The sequence below is a fragment of the Sardina pilchardus genome, chromosome 5 (assembly GCF_963854185.1).
Source record: "Sardina pilchardus chromosome 5, fSarPil1.1, whole genome shotgun sequence".
NCBI lineage: Eukaryota > Metazoa > Chordata > Actinopteri > Clupeiformes > Clupeidae > Sardina > Sardina pilchardus.
Window position 1 is genome coordinate 11,668,839 of NC_084998.1, and position 18,482 is coordinate 11,687,320.

The following is an 18,482-nucleotide window of genomic DNA, read 5'->3' on the forward strand; positions in this document are numbered from 1 at the left end:
CTTCACTTCAAAGTGTGAGTAGTTTTACCTCCGCTAGCTGAAATAAAGGGGACATGGCATGGTTTTTGGGTGAGACTGGTGGACCAGGCACTGAACTTCCAGAGGACTAGAAGAGAAAGAGTGAAAACAGAACTTCAGGTGTCATAAACAAGAAGTAAGTCATGTTTCTGTGTTACAGTATACCCTTATGTATTTAAATAACATAATAAAACAGGTCAGATTTGTTTAAAAGTAGGCATGCATACTCATCATGATCATCAAAAGTAAAACAAGTTCACTGAAAAGGTAAGGTATACAGTACATATGCAGGACAGGTGCAAACTGTAATGGGAAATCTCTGCCAAGACTACATGTAAGTAGGCTTCTATGTATGACCTATTGGTACTGTAGGTTTTGGCTTTTGAAGCTGCTGGTATTTTCAGTTCCAAATCAGGTAACAGCATGGACCACAGAGCTACATGTAACCAGCAGCCTTGACCTGTATACAAACCACAATCTGGACTGGAGACATCATCCTGGCCACTATGGCATCAAACAGGGGCAACGGCTTTTTTTTCTTTTTTGAAACAGTTTCAGCATTAACTAAGAATTCAAATTTGCTCTGAAATCACTCACCTCAGTGAGACTTTCCAGTGGACTCTTCTCTTCCTGTTTACATTCCGCAGGAGGTTGATGAGTGTTGGAGGATATCTGTGAAGAACACAAACTTGATGAAATGTTCTGTTTTGCTTTCACCTCAGTTAGAACAACACCTGAACTATCCACACAAAAATCTTAACTAGAAAAACTGAGTTTAGTTAGTGATGTTGCTGATGATTGGATTATAAACAGCCACGGAAATGAAGAAAAATGATCAAAGAATTTGTCGGTATTTGTTGGCACAGAACTCATCATGAGTGTGGAGGGGGGGGCTTGATAACCCCAGTGATATGATCTTGAAGGCCCTTGTGTGGTGATGTTTTGTGTTCCCAAAGGTTAATTTGTTAGTGATTCTGTTTTTGACAGTAAATAGGCTTTATTGCTGATTGGTCGCTGTGTGAAATCCCCTACCTATTTGAAATTACTGAGGTTAAGGTAGTAATACAACAACCATTCTTCATTCATGAATGCTCAGAATTCTAATATGGCTTGTTGTCTGTGCTGTGGCTGACAATAAGTGTCTGATCTTTTCACATATTTCATATTATAGCTACAGGTATGTTTGACTGTGTACATAGACACTTTGTGAGAACACGGTTATTATGCTATATTATCAAACTTACGGGGACTGAAATGTACCAATATCAAACAATGCAGATACCATAATCTGGGTGGTCTTACCTCAGCAAGCTGAAAGAGGGCAGATTTCCCATTGTGTTTCGGAGCATTTGTGACAACAGTGGGGGACGTGTTAGACGACAGCTGTATAAATAATAATAATAATAAAAAAAAGTGTCAAAATCTTTTTCTTACCACTGCTTACATGAGATATTTCAATCAATTAATATGCCAATTCATTACTGTATCATATTCTATCTGGAATCAGTAACCCTTAATATAACATTTTCAAACATTGTTAGCCAGTTGCCCACAGAGGGATTGAGCCTAGTTTAAAACTGAAAGCATTTCACTGAAGTTCTAGGCTTATGTCATGAATGTGAAACTGGCCGCTAATCTTTAAATGTCTTATATTATCAGTTATTGACATTATCAAGTTCTCAAACATTAAATTCAATTCAATATCATTCACGCAGATAGACAGTTTCCCATCAACCTTCAGATGGTATTTTTGAGTTCCTCAGTGTTGAAACTCCTAAATGTTTTTAGTGTGTTGGGTTAGCAGGTAACAAATGATTGTGGCAACAATAACAAAGATGATGCCGAAGGAAACCGTAATGGTTGTGTAGTACTGAACTGGACTTGGACATTACTGCCTGTTGATTAGTGCAATATGCACTTATATAGCCCATCCTTAAAAAACAGAGGATTTTTAGAAAGTAACGTCTACATATCTAAACTGCAGACAGAATTATAAATTGAGTTGTATGCTAATATCATGCGGACAACAAAGTAAAGACATGCATGTTATGATGTTACAGAGAACATTCTCTACATTTTTTTGGACTGAAGCTCATTATGAATCTTAGAATTAACTAGGAGATTTAAAAATTGTTAAACCTAACCCGACCCAGATGTCACTGTAAATGCAAAGGTCTGTTCTAAATTCATACATGTAAACATGGGGGGAAAAAAAGACAGTACAGACCCAATCACTCCAGGAATTTTGTTGTAGAGCAAGAAGAGAAGGGACCTACTGGACAGGGTTTTTACTCTGCTATTTAAACCTCATGTTAGTTACCTTCCTCCTTAATTCAAATATTTGCACGTATTGACACAGCACTTGAATTAACCACACTATCTTGCCACATTTTAGCGTCAAAAATGAGACAAACGCAGGCTGTAAATACCTGTAGTGTTAGTTATGGTTAAAATAACATCTGAAATCATCATTACCTCTCTGGCAGTCAGGGCATGCTCACCAGCCAACAGCAGCATACTTAGTCCCCCCATTTTAGTAGGATCTGAGGACGAGTTGAGAAGAACAAGAGATCACAAAGTGCAAAACACAAACACATAAAACAAACACACACTTGAGAATAATAATAATAAAAAACATACCTGCCATGGCGAAGTTAAGCTGTGGCTTGTTGTCAGTCTTGGGCACTTTTTTGGCAACAGGAGGGTCCTTCGTGGGGTTGGTGGGGAAAGACCAGACTTTTTTGCGGGCATTGCCAGCTGTTTGAGAGGAACTCTTGACAGGCTTGTTGGTAGTTGGACACCATTTATACCCAGGGTTCGCCTTCATAAAGGCATCTTTATACTAGAACACAGACAAGTTACAGGAAGTTATTCGATATGACACTGATATACCCTTTAAGTCAAATAACACCAATTTGAATGAATTTGAACTTGGTTCAAATTCATTCAAAGTTCTGCTGACAGTAAGAGCATCATTGAAAATGAAACTTCCACACCACTAATATTTTAGTACATTTAGTACAGCTTGTGCCAATGCTGTTAGAGATTTCATGACAGTCACATCACAAACAATATTAACCCACTGGCTGGGAAAACGTCTGATCAGTAGCCGGCCAGCAATTTGCCGCTTAAATATCGGCAGATCCCCACCACCAATGCACTAATGCCCACACCAAAACATAGTAATGTGTGAAGAATAAGTGACTTTATATAAATGTACATGTGAGTCACAAAAACTGACTGCACCTCGTCAGCAAGCAGAGCTATACAAAACCACTGTGTGAGGGGACAGAGAAAATACATTAGAATAGAATAGAATACAATAGAATATATACTTTTTTGATCCCGTGAGGGAAATTCGTTTCTCTGCATTTAACCCAATTTAACCGAATTAGCGAACACACAGCACACAGTGAACACACAGTGAGGTGAATCACACAACCCAGAGCAGTGAGCTGCCTGCCCAACCAGCGGCGCTCGGGGAGCAGTGAGGGGTTAGGTGCCTTGTTCAAGGGCACTTCAGCTGTGGACTGGTCAGGGATCGAACCGGAAACCCTCAGGTTACAAGCCCAAAGCCCTAACCAGTAGGCCACGGCTGCATTAGGATATCGAGTAAGCGACTATGCTGTGATGACCCAGATGACCTTGTCCCAGTGCATTTAGCTGTCAAATGCATGCATTTGTAATACGCATACACATACATCTTAATACACCTTTAAAATGCTCCAACAGAGTTTCTAATCTGGTTTATTGCTGTGTCCATATACAGTAACAAAACATAACATGTGGTTGTGCTGGCTCATGCCTGTGACAAAAATTTTAAATTCTCTGCTACAGGACATAATATTTGGCCATTGAGTAATGCAAGATGTATTTTATTGTTCTATAACGTCAAGACGAGTGGTTGCTTGCTGCAATGTGTGTAGTTGCTCCTGGTTATAAATGTGTAACATTAGCTGACTTGTAGCGGGGGCCACCCCAGAGTGGTGGGGTGTTGATTACTCTAAAAGCTAGGTTGGACATCTGTTGCTACCAGAGGAGAAGTTTTTCGTCCATAAATGCATTCAAAATCAGATGCAGCCAATCAGAGGCATGCGTTCGTTACATGGAACAGAGTATCCCTCCTGCCTGTCAGTCTCCATTCACAAGTCGATGAAACCGGCAGAGCCTTAAATTGATCACAGAGATATACCCTAAAAATATTGGACAGTCTGGTTGGAAAAAAGTTTTGCTAACCTTAGAAAGAAATACCCAGAAGTTGAGAATTAAGGCAACCCAATGTACTGACTTATAATAGGCAGAATGGAGTCTTTTCTCATTAATGATGTACGCCCCTGAATGCCTGATATTGAACTATGTAACGCGAGTCATTTCATTAGGGTACTCTCTTAGGTACGCATTGGTACCCTATACGCTGATAATTGCAACCAAGGGTAAACAGAAACAATTCTTGCATCGCGATGCTTTAACCTGTAATTCTGCAATTCTACTGACAGCCTGAAGGGGGCCCACCAACCTCTTTTGCCATGTCCGTGTATTTTTGCTTCTCCTTGGGCTCCAGCACTGCCCACCAATCTGCTAGGATTTTTGTGGCCCCACGGTTGTCCAGACGGGGGTGCTCCTGGCGAACTAAAGAGCGGTGGCGCTTGCAGAAAAGTAAGAAGGCATTCATGGGCCGACGGGCGCGCTGCTCGGATGTGTCCTCCTCTCCCTCCTCCACAGGCACACACGGCACCTCCGGTCCGACACTTTGTGCACACAGCACGGTCCCCTGGAGCAAGGAAGCAGTAACGACATAATCAGACACATTTCATTTATTCAGGTTATTTATTGCAGTTAGGGCCTGTAAAACAAAAACAAAACAAAAAAACATTTCCAACCTCTGGGTCTTAGTATGCCCCATAACTCTCTAATTAAAATTAGACTGGGGTTTCATGGTGAAGCGTTAACGATAACGAGAAGGTAGCCTACGTCAAGGTTGGGGAGTCTGAAATGAGCAAGAACTCTCTGTTGAAGTGAATTTAAATAAATATAAATATGTCATTGTATCATTGAGTAACGTGTTGAATTGACATTTGGAATTCAGAGACGCTTCACGTCATTATTCAAACTTATCTCTAATCTCACCTCCATACTTGACAATCATTAATCAAAATGACAGTTGAAGTTCATGAGAATAGTTTCCAATTTGAGATACGCCATTTTGCTGGTATTTCTAGTAGGCTAATGAGCAAATGATTGCCCTTTTTCGCAAATTCTATATATGTGGATGGATTAAAACTAAACGACCTCGAAGTATGGCTTACTACCCAAACTTGAATCAGGCCTAGTGTAATTTCTCTTCAAACTATTTGATCTTGGTCCACTCTCTTCTATTCATACAGTAAGAACTTACTGGAAAATACATGAGTTAGGTCAGTTACTCTTGTCAATTCATCCACTTCACTCATGTCTTTTTGCACGCCTTTCCTATTAATACTAACACACCAGACGAGGATAGAATTTGACAATAGTAGGTCTATCATAGTTATCAGATTTAGCTCCTAGGGTACATTTTTGCATCATCACAGAGTAGGCTATAACCTGTCCCATGCATTGGAGATTAAGCGTGAATCAGCGAGACTCATAAGTGAATATGTAATCACATATCACACAATCACATATTTCGCTCAAAATTGTATTGCTATAGATTACGCAGACAAAATACACTGACAAACTTGCACCCATGGTATGATATATAATAGAGTGAACCCATAGTCGTTTGCTTTAGTAACCCAAATAAGCTTCCTACCTTCAATATTCAAAAACGTTGGCAGTTACTGTTATAGCAGAGCCAATTATTAGACATTATTTGGATATAGCAGGGTAGCACTCGCTGTCCAGTTTTAAAATGGATATCCGTTTCAAAGGGATCTACATCATCCTTTCACATGCAATAAGGTTAGCTGTCTAATATTGTTCACGTTAATGACATTGGGGGAAAATATGCTTCTAGCTGCACTAATAGGCTAGGCTACTCAATGGTTTTCTAACAGAATTTGAAGAGTTGAACAGTTACATCCAATATACTTACTTTAACCAGCTCCTCCTCATCCTCCTCCTCTTCCTCCTCTGAGAAGTCCAGGGCTTTCTTAGAGAGAAGAGGATGCCACTGCAGACACTTGCGTTTGGGCCGTTTGCCGCTGACCTCCCCCTCCACAGGTGGCTCCTTCCCGCGGCCTCCACCTTTCATGCTGGTGGCCCTTCAAAGAAGAAAAAATGTTAAGACGCTTCAAAAACAACTACAATCATGGTGGTATTCATGTTAGAAGAAAAATATTTAATAGTACAGGCTCTGGATTTGTTAAAGGGACACTTCACCGATTAGCATCAAGCTTTGTATCTTTAGAAAACCAGTCATGTTTTTGAATGGTTGTGCATCATTCCCTCAGTTTGCCTTGAGATGGATGAAATACGGATTTCAATATTGGACTTCCTGCTTTCAATGATGTAAAAATCACATCGTTGAAAGCAGTAAGTCCTATTTATGGGTTTCATTGAAATCCGTATTTCTCCCATCTCAGGATTTGTATAAATGCAACATACTATTTAAAGAAGGAGCTACATTAAAATATGTGTACAATAAGAAAGAGACAGTTACTTCATTTATTTATTTTTAAATCAAATTATTCTAGCCTAACAAACTATGAAATCAGATTCAGAGTGTCTATATTTACTCCTTATGTGTTACTGCTTGCATTGCCACTGTACAGTCTAAGCATTGCTTCTTCTCATCTGTGTTCCAGGGATTTGATTTAACAGGTGACCTTCACATTCCCTGTACTCTCCATCATTAGAGCACAGAAAAACCTCTTTTTTATTATCATTCATAGGACAGTGAAGAGTGAGACAGTGGGAGAGAGAGATGGGGTGGGATTGGGAAATGACCGCAGGTCAGACTCGAACCTGGATCCCCGTGGGCACTTGGACCCGTTCATGGCATGAGCGCTGTAGCCTGTTGCGCCACAGCGCCCCTCCTTTCAGGGCTATTCTAACCGTGGATCACACAACTCTCCAGTAGTAGACAAAGCTATTGATGGCAATACAAAATACAGGCTTTAAAGTTGATTTGATCTGGTTTTTTTTTTTATGTCCATGAAGAGTATTTCTAATGTAGGGAAATGTAGTTCATATGAAAGTTCTCTTTTTCTGCTATGTGCTGTCTTTTTCCTGATACCACCACCACACACATTAATTAACACATACAGTAATTTCCCGCATACAAGCCGCATTGTGTATAAGATGCACTGTTTTATGCCAGTTAAAAGAAACAGAACCATATGAACACCATATTAACTGCCCCCCTGTATTAACCTCATAGCGGAAGAAATATTTGCAGAATCAATGTATAAGCCGAGTAGCCTGGCTAGCGCCTACCACTTCTCAAATGAGACGTGGTCTGGCAACCAGACGTTCATTTTCTCGTATTTGAAAAAATGCCCAGATCCGTTCATTGGGCACCACGGATGTCTATCAAATGCGTCTGTGCATAGCTCATCATAGTCTTGCTTTCTCCCCTGTTCTGTGATTGGCCACCAACATCAGGCGAAAATGTGGGTGTTAGTTTCCAGACTGCCTTAGCAGCGTAAAAGAAATCCCTGCGCAAGGCAGGATGGGAACACCCAGGCTATAAACCGAGGCTAATAGTCAGGAAATTACGGTAAACATAGGCGGATTAAAACAATCTGATAATGTAATTATGTACTAATGTCACTCTTATTAATATGCCCACCACTAGTGCTATCCCTAGCTAGAAACTTGGTGTGCATGACGAAAAGAAACCTTTAGTCCCCGGGGTTAATCTTGTGATGAGATTGGGTAAATCGCACACCATTTGGGCGGTCCACACCAAGTTTTGTGAAATGCTGTCAATACAATTTACATTTCTGTATCTCAAGAACCACTTAAGCTACTTTGAAACTTTGAGGTTTGGTATGCTTAAACCCTAACCTTGCCATCACCACCTACAGTAGATCTCCTTTCAGGGAGACACTAGTCTGGAACATCCTCCTTCACTAATGTCAGTCGGCAGATTACAGTAATTTCCCGCATATAAGCTGCATTGTGTATAAGCCGCAGGACAGTGTTTTGTGCAAGTTAAAAGAAACAAAACCATATTAACACCATATTAACTACCCCCCTGTATTAACCTCATTGCTGAAGAAATTTTGCAAAATCAGTGTATAAGCTGCGGCTGATAGTCGGGAAATTACGGTACCTGCCCAATCAGTGGCGAGAAGGGATGACCCTAGTTTTAAAATCAAAATCGAATGTGGCTGTGGCAAATGGTAGTCGCAATGCCTGCAAATATGAAAAATGGCTGTTGGTAAAATGCGTACATTTATTTACAGAAAAGATAGGCCCACATTCACTGTTTCCTGACTGCTAATGCTGTTTATTGACCATTTGGAAAGTTTAGGCGAAGTAGGAAGCAACATTAGGAATCCCTGATGGTTTGGTTAGGCTGCTGGACCAATGATTTCAAAGTTAAGCTATGTCTACATCCTACGCCCATACACTACTATGTGTAGCGTCGGAAAGGTTTCCCAATAGTGAGTGATCAGACTATAATCACTTCATGAACGAGTTTGACGTACCAGGCTACTTAACAACCCGCCCCCCAAGGTAAGTTTACTAAGTTTTAATCTGAGAAGCTAATCACTGTTGCAGCAGATTGTTGAAGATTACGCTTGTGGACAAAATTGTGAAATTAGCCTCTGATACGAGACTTGACATTCAGGTATCATACAAAATGTGTATAATTCCATTTGGTACCAAAATTCCGTCAATTGTTGCCGTATATTTAGCCAACTGGATTCGGTCAAGACCAACTAGAATATTTGGTAAAACCAAAGGCTGAGACCAAGACAAGTCCAAGTCCAAAGATAAAAAAAAAGAAAAGAAATCTGGACTTGTCTAAAGCCCCTTTCAGACAGACGTGTATTTTCGCAATGTTCACAGACATTTTACAGTATTTTTTTTTCCGTTGTGCTGTCTGAATGCATATGTCCGCATATCTACTATCGGAACTTTTCCTGCTGCCGACTTAGGGTGCCTCTCATGCAGCGTTTATACGTCCTCCCTCGCTCCTCGATGCCTCGATCCTCACTGATCTACATAAAGAATGATGGGGGGGAAACAATGGGATAGTCTATCCAGTGTTAGTTATAGATCAGTGGGAACGCCCCTCGAGGATCGAGCATCGAGGATCGAGGAGGCATGTTGAGAGGCACCCCTAGTCATGTTTCCGTAATGTTGCATTATGTATTTGAAGTATTGATCTAATCTATGACACATGGAATGTTTTTAGAATACATTTTCATGTTCATGCCTGCACTAATGATCAAAACACTGTGCTGCAGCAGCAAGAACCTGCGTGTGGTCATGTGGATTTTGTGAATGGACTCGACACATCCCCAATTAACACCTGTCCAATCAAGAGACTCATGTGTAACATAAAGGAAATCCTGAATGACTTGTATGCGAAAATGACCCTGATGAAGGCGTAAGCCGAAACGAAAATATTATTATTTTTTATTACCTTGTGTGCCACGACACTTTTGTTTAAATCCGTAATGTTGCTGCCACAGCTGCTATGTGAACAGCAATCGCGGAAAAAATCTGCACTTGTCAGTGATGATCAAGGGAAGTATTACGTGTATTTAAAGTGCCCGATATCACTGAACAGTTAGCCTACATCTCTCTAACACGCTGCACTGCAGATCTCTCGGTCTCACAGATCCATAGTTACCTTCGTAACCGACAGTAATGCAGCAAGGCTACTCCCGGTGTGAAAACTACACTCGCAAGCACAGCTGTCAGTGCGGCCGCATTTATTAGGCGTCATTATCTGCCCAGCGAACTAAAGCCCAATTGACAGAAATTCTACATTAGATGTGAACAACAGGTGGCCGTATACATTGCGCATATGCTTCATGTCTGAATGTCCGATACCGTCAGAAATGCGGTAAGCAATTATCGCAAAATGTGTGCAAAACCTGTCTGAAAAGGGCTTACGACCGGACCAGAGTCCTACATCTCTGCTACTCACCTGCCCATATCTGCTTGCCATACTAGAGGTTGTGTCTACCTGGAAATCAGTTGTCCTACCATAGCTAGTTTGCCAATTAAATTACCACTGGGATGAATAGTGCTATGGAAGCATATACTGTATGTAGCACAATTCAAAAGGCTATGCATTTTTCTATTTGTAATTCAATATGTCATTGCATTATGCAATTGACAATTCATTATGCAATTTAATAATGTAATTTGCTAATATAATATTCAAAGTATATTTGAATATGCCAAGTGGCAATGAAATCCTCAATTTAATTTGAAAAAGCTATTGCAATAAAAATAGAATGAACATTTTGTCCATTATTTTGTGATTTGACATTTTTTGTCTCCTTTCGCTCAAACAATCCAATATATGTAATCCTGCAAAACTTTCAAGCTGGCCTCTGACAATCATTGAGTAAAATCATGATTGCTCTCAACTAATATGATATGCAAATGTAAATCATTATTGCAAATGTGTGCTTCATGTTTTCTTGTTATATTATTATTTGATAATAACTGTGTTGTTATTTAGTAAACTGATTATTTTAGCAACGGGTCGATAGCTTTGGGCCCCATGGCTTCAGTATTTTACTATTTTGCTACATTTCGTCTTTGGAAAGTAATGTTTAAGTCAAGCCTGATGCCTTTAGTCTCTTCCACAGGGTGAGGTATGTTTATCAATTTAACAATGGTATCGGATCGGCATCGGGTATCGGCTGAGTTCATCTGTATCGGTAACGAGACTGAAAAAGTCGGATCGGGGCATCCCTAATTTGCATGTGTTTTGGTTCATTGACCTGCTGAATGGTCCAATCATGACCCACTTTTAGTGTCTTTGCAGGGATTTACATATTTTGATTGAAACTGTTCAGGTTTTTCTTGGAGTTCAGGATACCATGCACCTTAATAAGGTTCCCAAGGCCTTGGGAATAAAAACAGCCCCACATCATACCCTCCACCATAATTATCATTAGGCATGGGGTTCTTTTCAGTGGAGTCATTCTTTTCAGTGTTGCCTGGTCTCTGAACACAAGCCCAAAACAAGTGAATATTGGCATTTTCAAAGTATCTACTTTGTATAGCCATTCCCTGGCAAAGGTCAACATTTCCCTTTTATTTGAATTTAGTGTATTCCCTTCTCTTTCTCATGTTGAAAAATGAGTGGGGCATTTGACCTTGTTCACTTTATTTTCATACCTTAGTGAAAAAAAAGTAACAGATTACTAAATGAAGTTGTATATGAATGGAACAATGCTTTTGTTACATTCTGTTACAAATGACTAAACGTAAATCAAAATGAAATCATCCATCTTAATAATTCGTATTTTATGGCATGTCATGTCATGCTTTTATAATGTGGGTGGAAGTGATTACAGTATCGGGCACAATTTTCAAAGATGGTGGCAGTCAATTACATATAGGTTTGGCTGAAGTAGCTAGCCTTGCATGGGACACTGAAATGAAGGCTGGGGTGGTTCGCACACTGAAAAAGGTGACTAGACCTTTGCAAAAGGAGCATTTCTTTTTTATGAGGAGCAAACATTTCAGCCATCCGGCTATTATCCATCCTCACTAGATTCTGGTCTAAGTACTGATTGAACTTATTTACTCTCGTGAAAGTATGGGTTCAGCAATGTACACAAGTAGACAAGTAACACGTATACTAACCTTTTTGAATGGCTTCACTTTCTCCTGTTTCTAGGCAAACCCTTTGCCATATAACATAGAGCTTAAATTCTTTGTAAAAATGAAATATTTTATTATAGGACTCTGTTCAGACTGCAGGCAAAAGTGGCGCAAATCTGGGGGGGTCAAGTGACCAGGTCAGACTTCTTCAGAAGTAGTGTGAACACTCCCTCACATTTTGCCCAAATCTGATTTTTTCAAACCAGATTTAGACCACTTCCATATTTGGTCCTGAATTAGACCTTTTTCAATGCAGTGTGAACAACTAAGGCCGATTTAATGCGACTTTTACGTCAATCTACATAATAATTATGCGCTGGCGGGAGTTAGCTGATGTCATTGTTCTTTTTTTGCATGCGGGTCAGTTCGGAACCATATACAGTTCACACTGGAATCTGATATAGGCCATTTTACGTGAATAGCCAAACAAAAAATAGGAGCTGAGCAAAAAAATCAGAATTGAGCATTAAGACTTGCGGGGTACCTCATTACCATTATCTTGTTTAGTCCTACAAAAATCTAATAGACAAGATATTAGCTAGCTAACTCCTGTGCTCGAATTCAGTTGCAGACAATTCCAGCAATGCTTCACTGCATCAGGGATTCCTGCAAATTAAACACTGGTCTTATTGTAGGCTATAGCGTGTCTAAAACATACAGGGTGCAAGGAAAAAATTTGGGTGAATTTGTTCGCTGAAAGTGTTATGGTACACCACAATTGAATAAAATAAACAACTTCCAGTAGCCGACTTCACTGGCACTTAATGACAATTCAAATAACACTTCAGTGTAGTTTTTTTCAATGTTTTTCTATCTTAACATCAATATTTTTGATGCATTGCGGGGGGAAATGTGGTATAGCTGCATCATGCATTTTTCCCTTCACAATCACCTGACATTTAAGTCTAGAAAGTCTAAGGGTTCTAAGTGTTCACAAATATTGAATATAAAATCCCTGTAAATAAGAGCAGAACAGTTCAGCCCTGGTGTAAATTAACAATCAACACACATGGCTAATGTATGACTACTTTAATCACACCATCTTGATTTCAACATTTATCAATCAATATGCCCCACCTTTATAACCTTACTCGTCTTCTTAACAAATAAAAACATTTTGGAAATCAACCCCAGGCCTAGGCTAGGGTATACCTGAAAGAGGTATATCGGCTAGTCCAGGCTGCACCACTTCAATAAATGAAAGGGGAGATAGTTATAAGGTCACTGGTCAGATGTGGAAGTTGAACAACCCGGTTGACGGGCACCTTCATTGAAACGGGATGGGATGGTTTAACATAAGGAATTAGTAAAAGGTGAACGAACCTGTGCAAACGCAAAATAACATGGAATGAACTGTAGGTGTACTTACTTAGTCACAGAATATGGTAACACTGTATTTGAAAGATGAGGATGAATCTGTCACTCAGGCTTTGTCATGCGATGATGATGACCTACAAAATAAAAACACTGCGTCCTCAGTCAAAGAATAGGCTACATCTTTGATTATGGCACTAAATGATAATAGTCTACCACGATACTCAAAATCAGCGACATATTCTGCATTGCCTCGGCGTGGCGTTAACTTTGAGATTATGTGCGAGGCAAATAGTGAGAGTGTCGACAAAAAATGCTGGTGCACTCGAATAAATGGATGGACATCGCTAGGCTGGATTCGAATATATCTCCATTGCCCGACCAAAAATAGCTTTTATCCCAGGTAAAGAACTGACACCAAACAATCAAAACACTGTCCAGTAGACTTGCGTCGACTAGATTACAGTAATTGCAGCGTTCAGTTTTCAGGTGAGACCGGTGCTCCCTGCAATCCAAAGGGACTTAATCGGTGAATCAAGAAGCACATCCCACCAACATCTCCAGAATACATGGTCCACCAAAAGTTTGACATAATAAATAGCCTAACTAGCTTATTTATCCAAATAATCTCTGTTAGACCAACGTCATATTTGCATCTGAGTGCAAAATGTCGATCTGAGGTCTGACAAGACAGACAAGCGAAAGAGAGTCCATCTTGCTTTGGGGAAAATGAAGTATAAATCTCACTCCTGTCAAACTCCGCCAAAGCAATCGCTACGAAAGATTTCCATCAACGACAAACTGTGACCTTTCATTACTTAAACTTGGGGTAATCAGTATCGACGTTTGCAATGAGACATTTGAGTGGACTGGTCTAGCTTTCCGATTTGTAAAACGGAATAAAAGTAGCTGGCTAGCTTGCTAGCTCTCTGATGCGACTCATATAGCCCCCTGAACGTGTCATTAGCTCAACATGCAATGGTTTCAAGTCCCTGGGTCAGTCATAACCAACATCACTTCACTTTCGTGACTCAAGTTCTACAGAATTGTCCATTTGCACGGTTTCGAAGCCTATGTCAACGTGTTTGTTACACTGTAACCGTGCATTTGAGGAGGGAAGTGTCTATTCCGTTTCTCAGAGGAAAGCAAGCTTGCCTAGCTATGTCGTACATATTGTCTCTACGTTTTGCATCGTCCGTTTAACAGAACAGTGACTTGAAATGAGTGCCCAACGACATCGAGAGCTGGTACTAAGTAAAACAACGACATGTTTATTAATCGATGCGTGTTTTAATCGCGAGACCATTCGGAGCCAGCAGTCTGCCACGGCCACGGTGCAATAACTGACACAAATACTGCACCGAATAACAGAATGTTCTTGACAAACGACACTTGGAATCCGTGCAGAGATAAAATACCCCCAAGTTTTCTGTCATGACGGTATCTCAAAATGGAAACTTACCTCTGTAACCAAGCTCAAACACCAGGGCCTTCTCATTCCAGCCTCCGTCCACCTTTAAACTTATTGACACATCATAACAGTTCTGTACTAGCTGTACAGTAACACAAATACGAGCTACCCAGACCGAGCACTTTTATTTTTACCGGATGAACGCTAAAGCAACCTTTACGAAGCGAAACACCGCAAGTCACAAACTGACGGATAATCTTTTCCATGCATTGGTCTAAATTAGATAACAGCTCAGTGATGATAGCTTGGAGTTCTTCGTTTAACTCGAACAATTTTCTGTGCTTGTTTTTCCTGCCCTCCCCCCGTACGTCTAAGTGTTCTCTCTCTCCGGTCTTGTGGAGCCTTGTGCAGAAGCCTATGTGGAATGGATGTTCATGACTGGCCTAGCTGTTTGTACCATCATCATTCAAATTACAGCTTCGGACTTCACTCATACTTTTCGAAGTACAGTTTATGGAAATTCTCACTCAGAAGGTGTCACAAGACATGTTTAGAGAACAGATGACCGTGTTTATCTACAGGCACTATTCTACATGAGTACTTGTATAGCTTCCTGGGTGTTGTGTTGGGTAGCCTATCGAAGTGGTTCGAAAATAAAAGTGTGATACAAGCACAAGTGTGCCAGCGCCTACCTGCAACAGGCCAGCCGATGAGATGTTTTGTAACTTCAGGCTGGTATTCTAACAGATCGTTGTCCACTTCTCTTCCTTCGGTTAACGTGTTCTCTTAACAATTTGTAACATAGGCTACGGTACTGTACATGCAGTGAGTGAAAATCGTTCATGTAAGCCTGTTCGTGATTGGGTGTTTGGTTGACCGACAGTCAGAATCACCCACACAGCAAGCACATTACAATTATGCACTGTTCAGAAAAAGAGAGATTAATACATCTTCAATCATTACGTTAGGTGCTTCAGAAGACTAGGTAGGGGCCGATTGACGCCCCAGCAGCAACTGAAAACGGTAGCCTACTTAGCCTACAATTAGGCTACTAATATTGAGGAGTTCAAAGAAGATCTGAAAACTTTCTCATTTTTTTGCTCGCTTAGGCACGCTTGGTAGTGTAGAACATAGTCGTGCAATGGTTTTATAATACATTTTCAAAGCAGCTCTTGTTGCACAGAAGCATGCTGCTTTCATTTGACCTGGTCTGCCTGTAAAGATAAGTTAAATTAAGCAAATCGTCCTCCTCATAGGCTAATAAACTTGGAGAACACTGGTTATGTGCATAGTCCTAGCTAGGCCTTCTATAGGATTACCATGTAGATTTGAAATTGCATGAAAATGCAATCAGGTAGGCCTTTCAGATCTCCTTTAATAGGCCTACCTACCTTTTAAAATGCATTTGAAATGCTGGATTATGTCTATGTTAAAATCTGTCTCGATGTTATCATGCTTTTAAAGGTTTCTCAGTTTAAAGTTAAAGGATTCTCAGATCGCCAGGACTGGAGCTGCACCAGACAGAGACATGATCCGCTTCAGCCAAGGAAAACGCGCCCTCCCGGAGGACAACAGAGCTGAACCCTGACCACCATGCCCCCTTGCCATGACGTTGGTGACAAGGCCGGGTTTAATGCAAGGGCGCAGCCTGGTACTGGCCCACTTGACAAGAGATCAGAGGGGGGTCAGAGGCCCTAAAACCCAGTACAAGGTAGGCCTAATCCCCACTGACTGCCGAGTTGACCATTGAGAGGGCTGACCCTAAAAAGACCCTAGCATTTCATGGGCCCTTATGCTGACTACTGCTTAAGACATTCTGCATACGTATGTTCATGCAGGGTACAGGGTATGCATGCAGACAGGGCCACTGCAAGGAATTCTGAGCTCCATGACAGAATTTTCATTTATGTCATGTTATGGATTCCATAATGATGGAACTTATGTAGCATTTTTCAAGCTAATTTAAGCATGATCAGCATGACCAGTAAAGCAGACGTCACAGCTACAGTATATTATAGGCTGTTGAGGTGCACAGCATCACAAACTAATTTCCACTGAAAAATAGGCTTTGACTAATTACATTTTGATGGTATATTCGATAAATGAATATACCATCAGAATTTGATGGTATTTGTTTAGATTTTTCCATTTAATGAAACCTTTAATGCAACATTCAATTGTGTATATGGTGGTGGTGGTGGGATCATTGTGCACATGTGTTTGTGCATGCATATTTGGGTCTGTTTGTGTGTGTGTGTGTGTGTGTGTGTGTGTGTGTGTGTGTGTGTGTGTGTGTGTGTGTGTGTGTGTGTGTGTGTGTGTGTGTGTGTGTGTGTGTGTGTGTGTGTGTGTGTGTGTGTGTGTGTGTGTGTGTGTATATATATCGTGTCCATTGACTTCAGTTCACTCCATTTTAAGGAATTTGCATACAATCTAAGAATAGGTAAGGTGTTGCAGAAATGTTGATATTTAAAACCAGCACAGATAAGGCCTCCAAGGTGGATAATTTAGGTAAAAAGAATGTTTAGGTTATTATAACTAAATGTGTAAGCAAAATACTAATAACGGATGGTACTGTAGTATTAGCTGCAGCTGTTGTACCATTCTAGCTACTTTATTAATCATTAGTAGCCTAATGATTTGGAGCAAAGGCTGCATGGGTAAGTCCTGTATAGCTCCTATAAGCAGTGGAGACACAATAGCTGAAAGGCTGAATAGCGGGGCGTTCCTGTACCTGGTTAGTGGGCCAAGTACCTAATGGTAGCAAGCAAATTATGGCAGTGTTCAGTGAGTAGTATGTCACAAAAGTTACAAGTTAATGTGTGTCTATACAAGCCTGTTCTTTGGCTTGGTAAATGAAGAAGTTTTTCATTCAAATTGCAAGGGTTTCTTAGGGCCTTCGCGCATGAAGGATCTTTAGATTGAAATGATCCAATTTCCCTATAATTTCTGAATTGTGAGTTACATTTTGGGTCATTTAACTTGTCTTGGTATGGCAGTGCATGAATGAGAGTTGTACTAAATTGTATTATCCTGAGCCGTATTATGTTCTATGGCTAGTTAACCTGTCAGCTATATCTGGTTCATTGCATGTGAGTGATTATTCCATTTCCACTTTCCATGAGGAAAGTGAAACCATCACCAGAATTGTAACACTGCTGTTGCTGGTATGGTACTTTGCAAATAGAGATTTGGTTTAATTGTTTTCTGCTTACACTAGGCTCATGAGGCTCAACCAGGTCTGTCAGCAGACCTCATTCATTTTGAATGGACTAATGTCATGCATTGCCGACCTGAGAAAAGTTTTCAAGGGCCAATACATGCGTCACCCAATCAGATTGCCTGTATGCAAATGGCAGAACTCTTGACTGGCAAAAACAAGCCAGCATGGCTGGTCATCTTGAAAACAATAGGTGTCTATGTATATGTAACTTTATTACAGTGTATTTGGTCAAATCTAGCGTGAAATAGACAGTGTATAGTCGAAAAATTCAGATCTTTAAAAAAAAAAAAAAAAAACCCATCAGGGTGAGTTTTATGATGTGTATGTACCAGTAAATAACCCTATAACCCACAGTTTGCTGATAGCGATTATAGTGGCATGATAAGTCGTTTAGCTGTATGTTGGGCAAGCCCTCAGTCATGCACTGATGGAGGTGGACTGTATGAGCCTAGTGTTAGAGAGACCAAAGCTTTTTGTGGCAGGTCCTACACGTAAGCAAATGCCTGTGTGAATCTTGGGGTGGGCACAGAGACACTTAATTCCATGGGTGACAACAAAGTGGACCGTAGATATCAGAGCTAGATACCGCATTGGGCTCCAATTAGCACCGCCATCTTGGTGGGAGCAACAATCACTTGAGGCCAGTGGAGAAACAAGTGTATCTGATTGCTGGCAAGTGTTGCCCATCGACAGTAAAGGTGTTGCCCCCAGCAATATGGTAGCCAGGGT

At 40.5% G+C, this 18,482-nt stretch overlaps 1 protein-coding gene across 1 annotated transcript in view; it reads right to left on the minus strand.

The window, feature by feature from the left end:
- Window positions 1-14,899, minus strand: part of LOC134080179 (HMG box transcription factor BBX) — a 30,656-nt gene extending 15,757 nt beyond the window's left edge. The window contains 9 exon segments of the mRNA XM_062536466.1: window positions 29-106; window positions 616-690; window positions 1,321-1,401; window positions 2,494-2,561; window positions 2,659-2,860; window positions 4,535-4,789; window positions 6,092-6,260; window positions 13,175-13,256; window positions 14,582-14,899. Of these exon segments, the coding sequence (XP_062392450.1) occupies window positions 29-106; window positions 616-690; window positions 1,321-1,401; window positions 2,494-2,561; window positions 2,659-2,860; window positions 4,535-4,789; window positions 6,092-6,250 (918 nt within the window). The 5' untranslated portion in view covers window positions 6,251-6,260; window positions 13,175-13,256; window positions 14,582-14,899.
- Window positions 14,900-18,482: the final 3,583 nt, after the last annotated feature.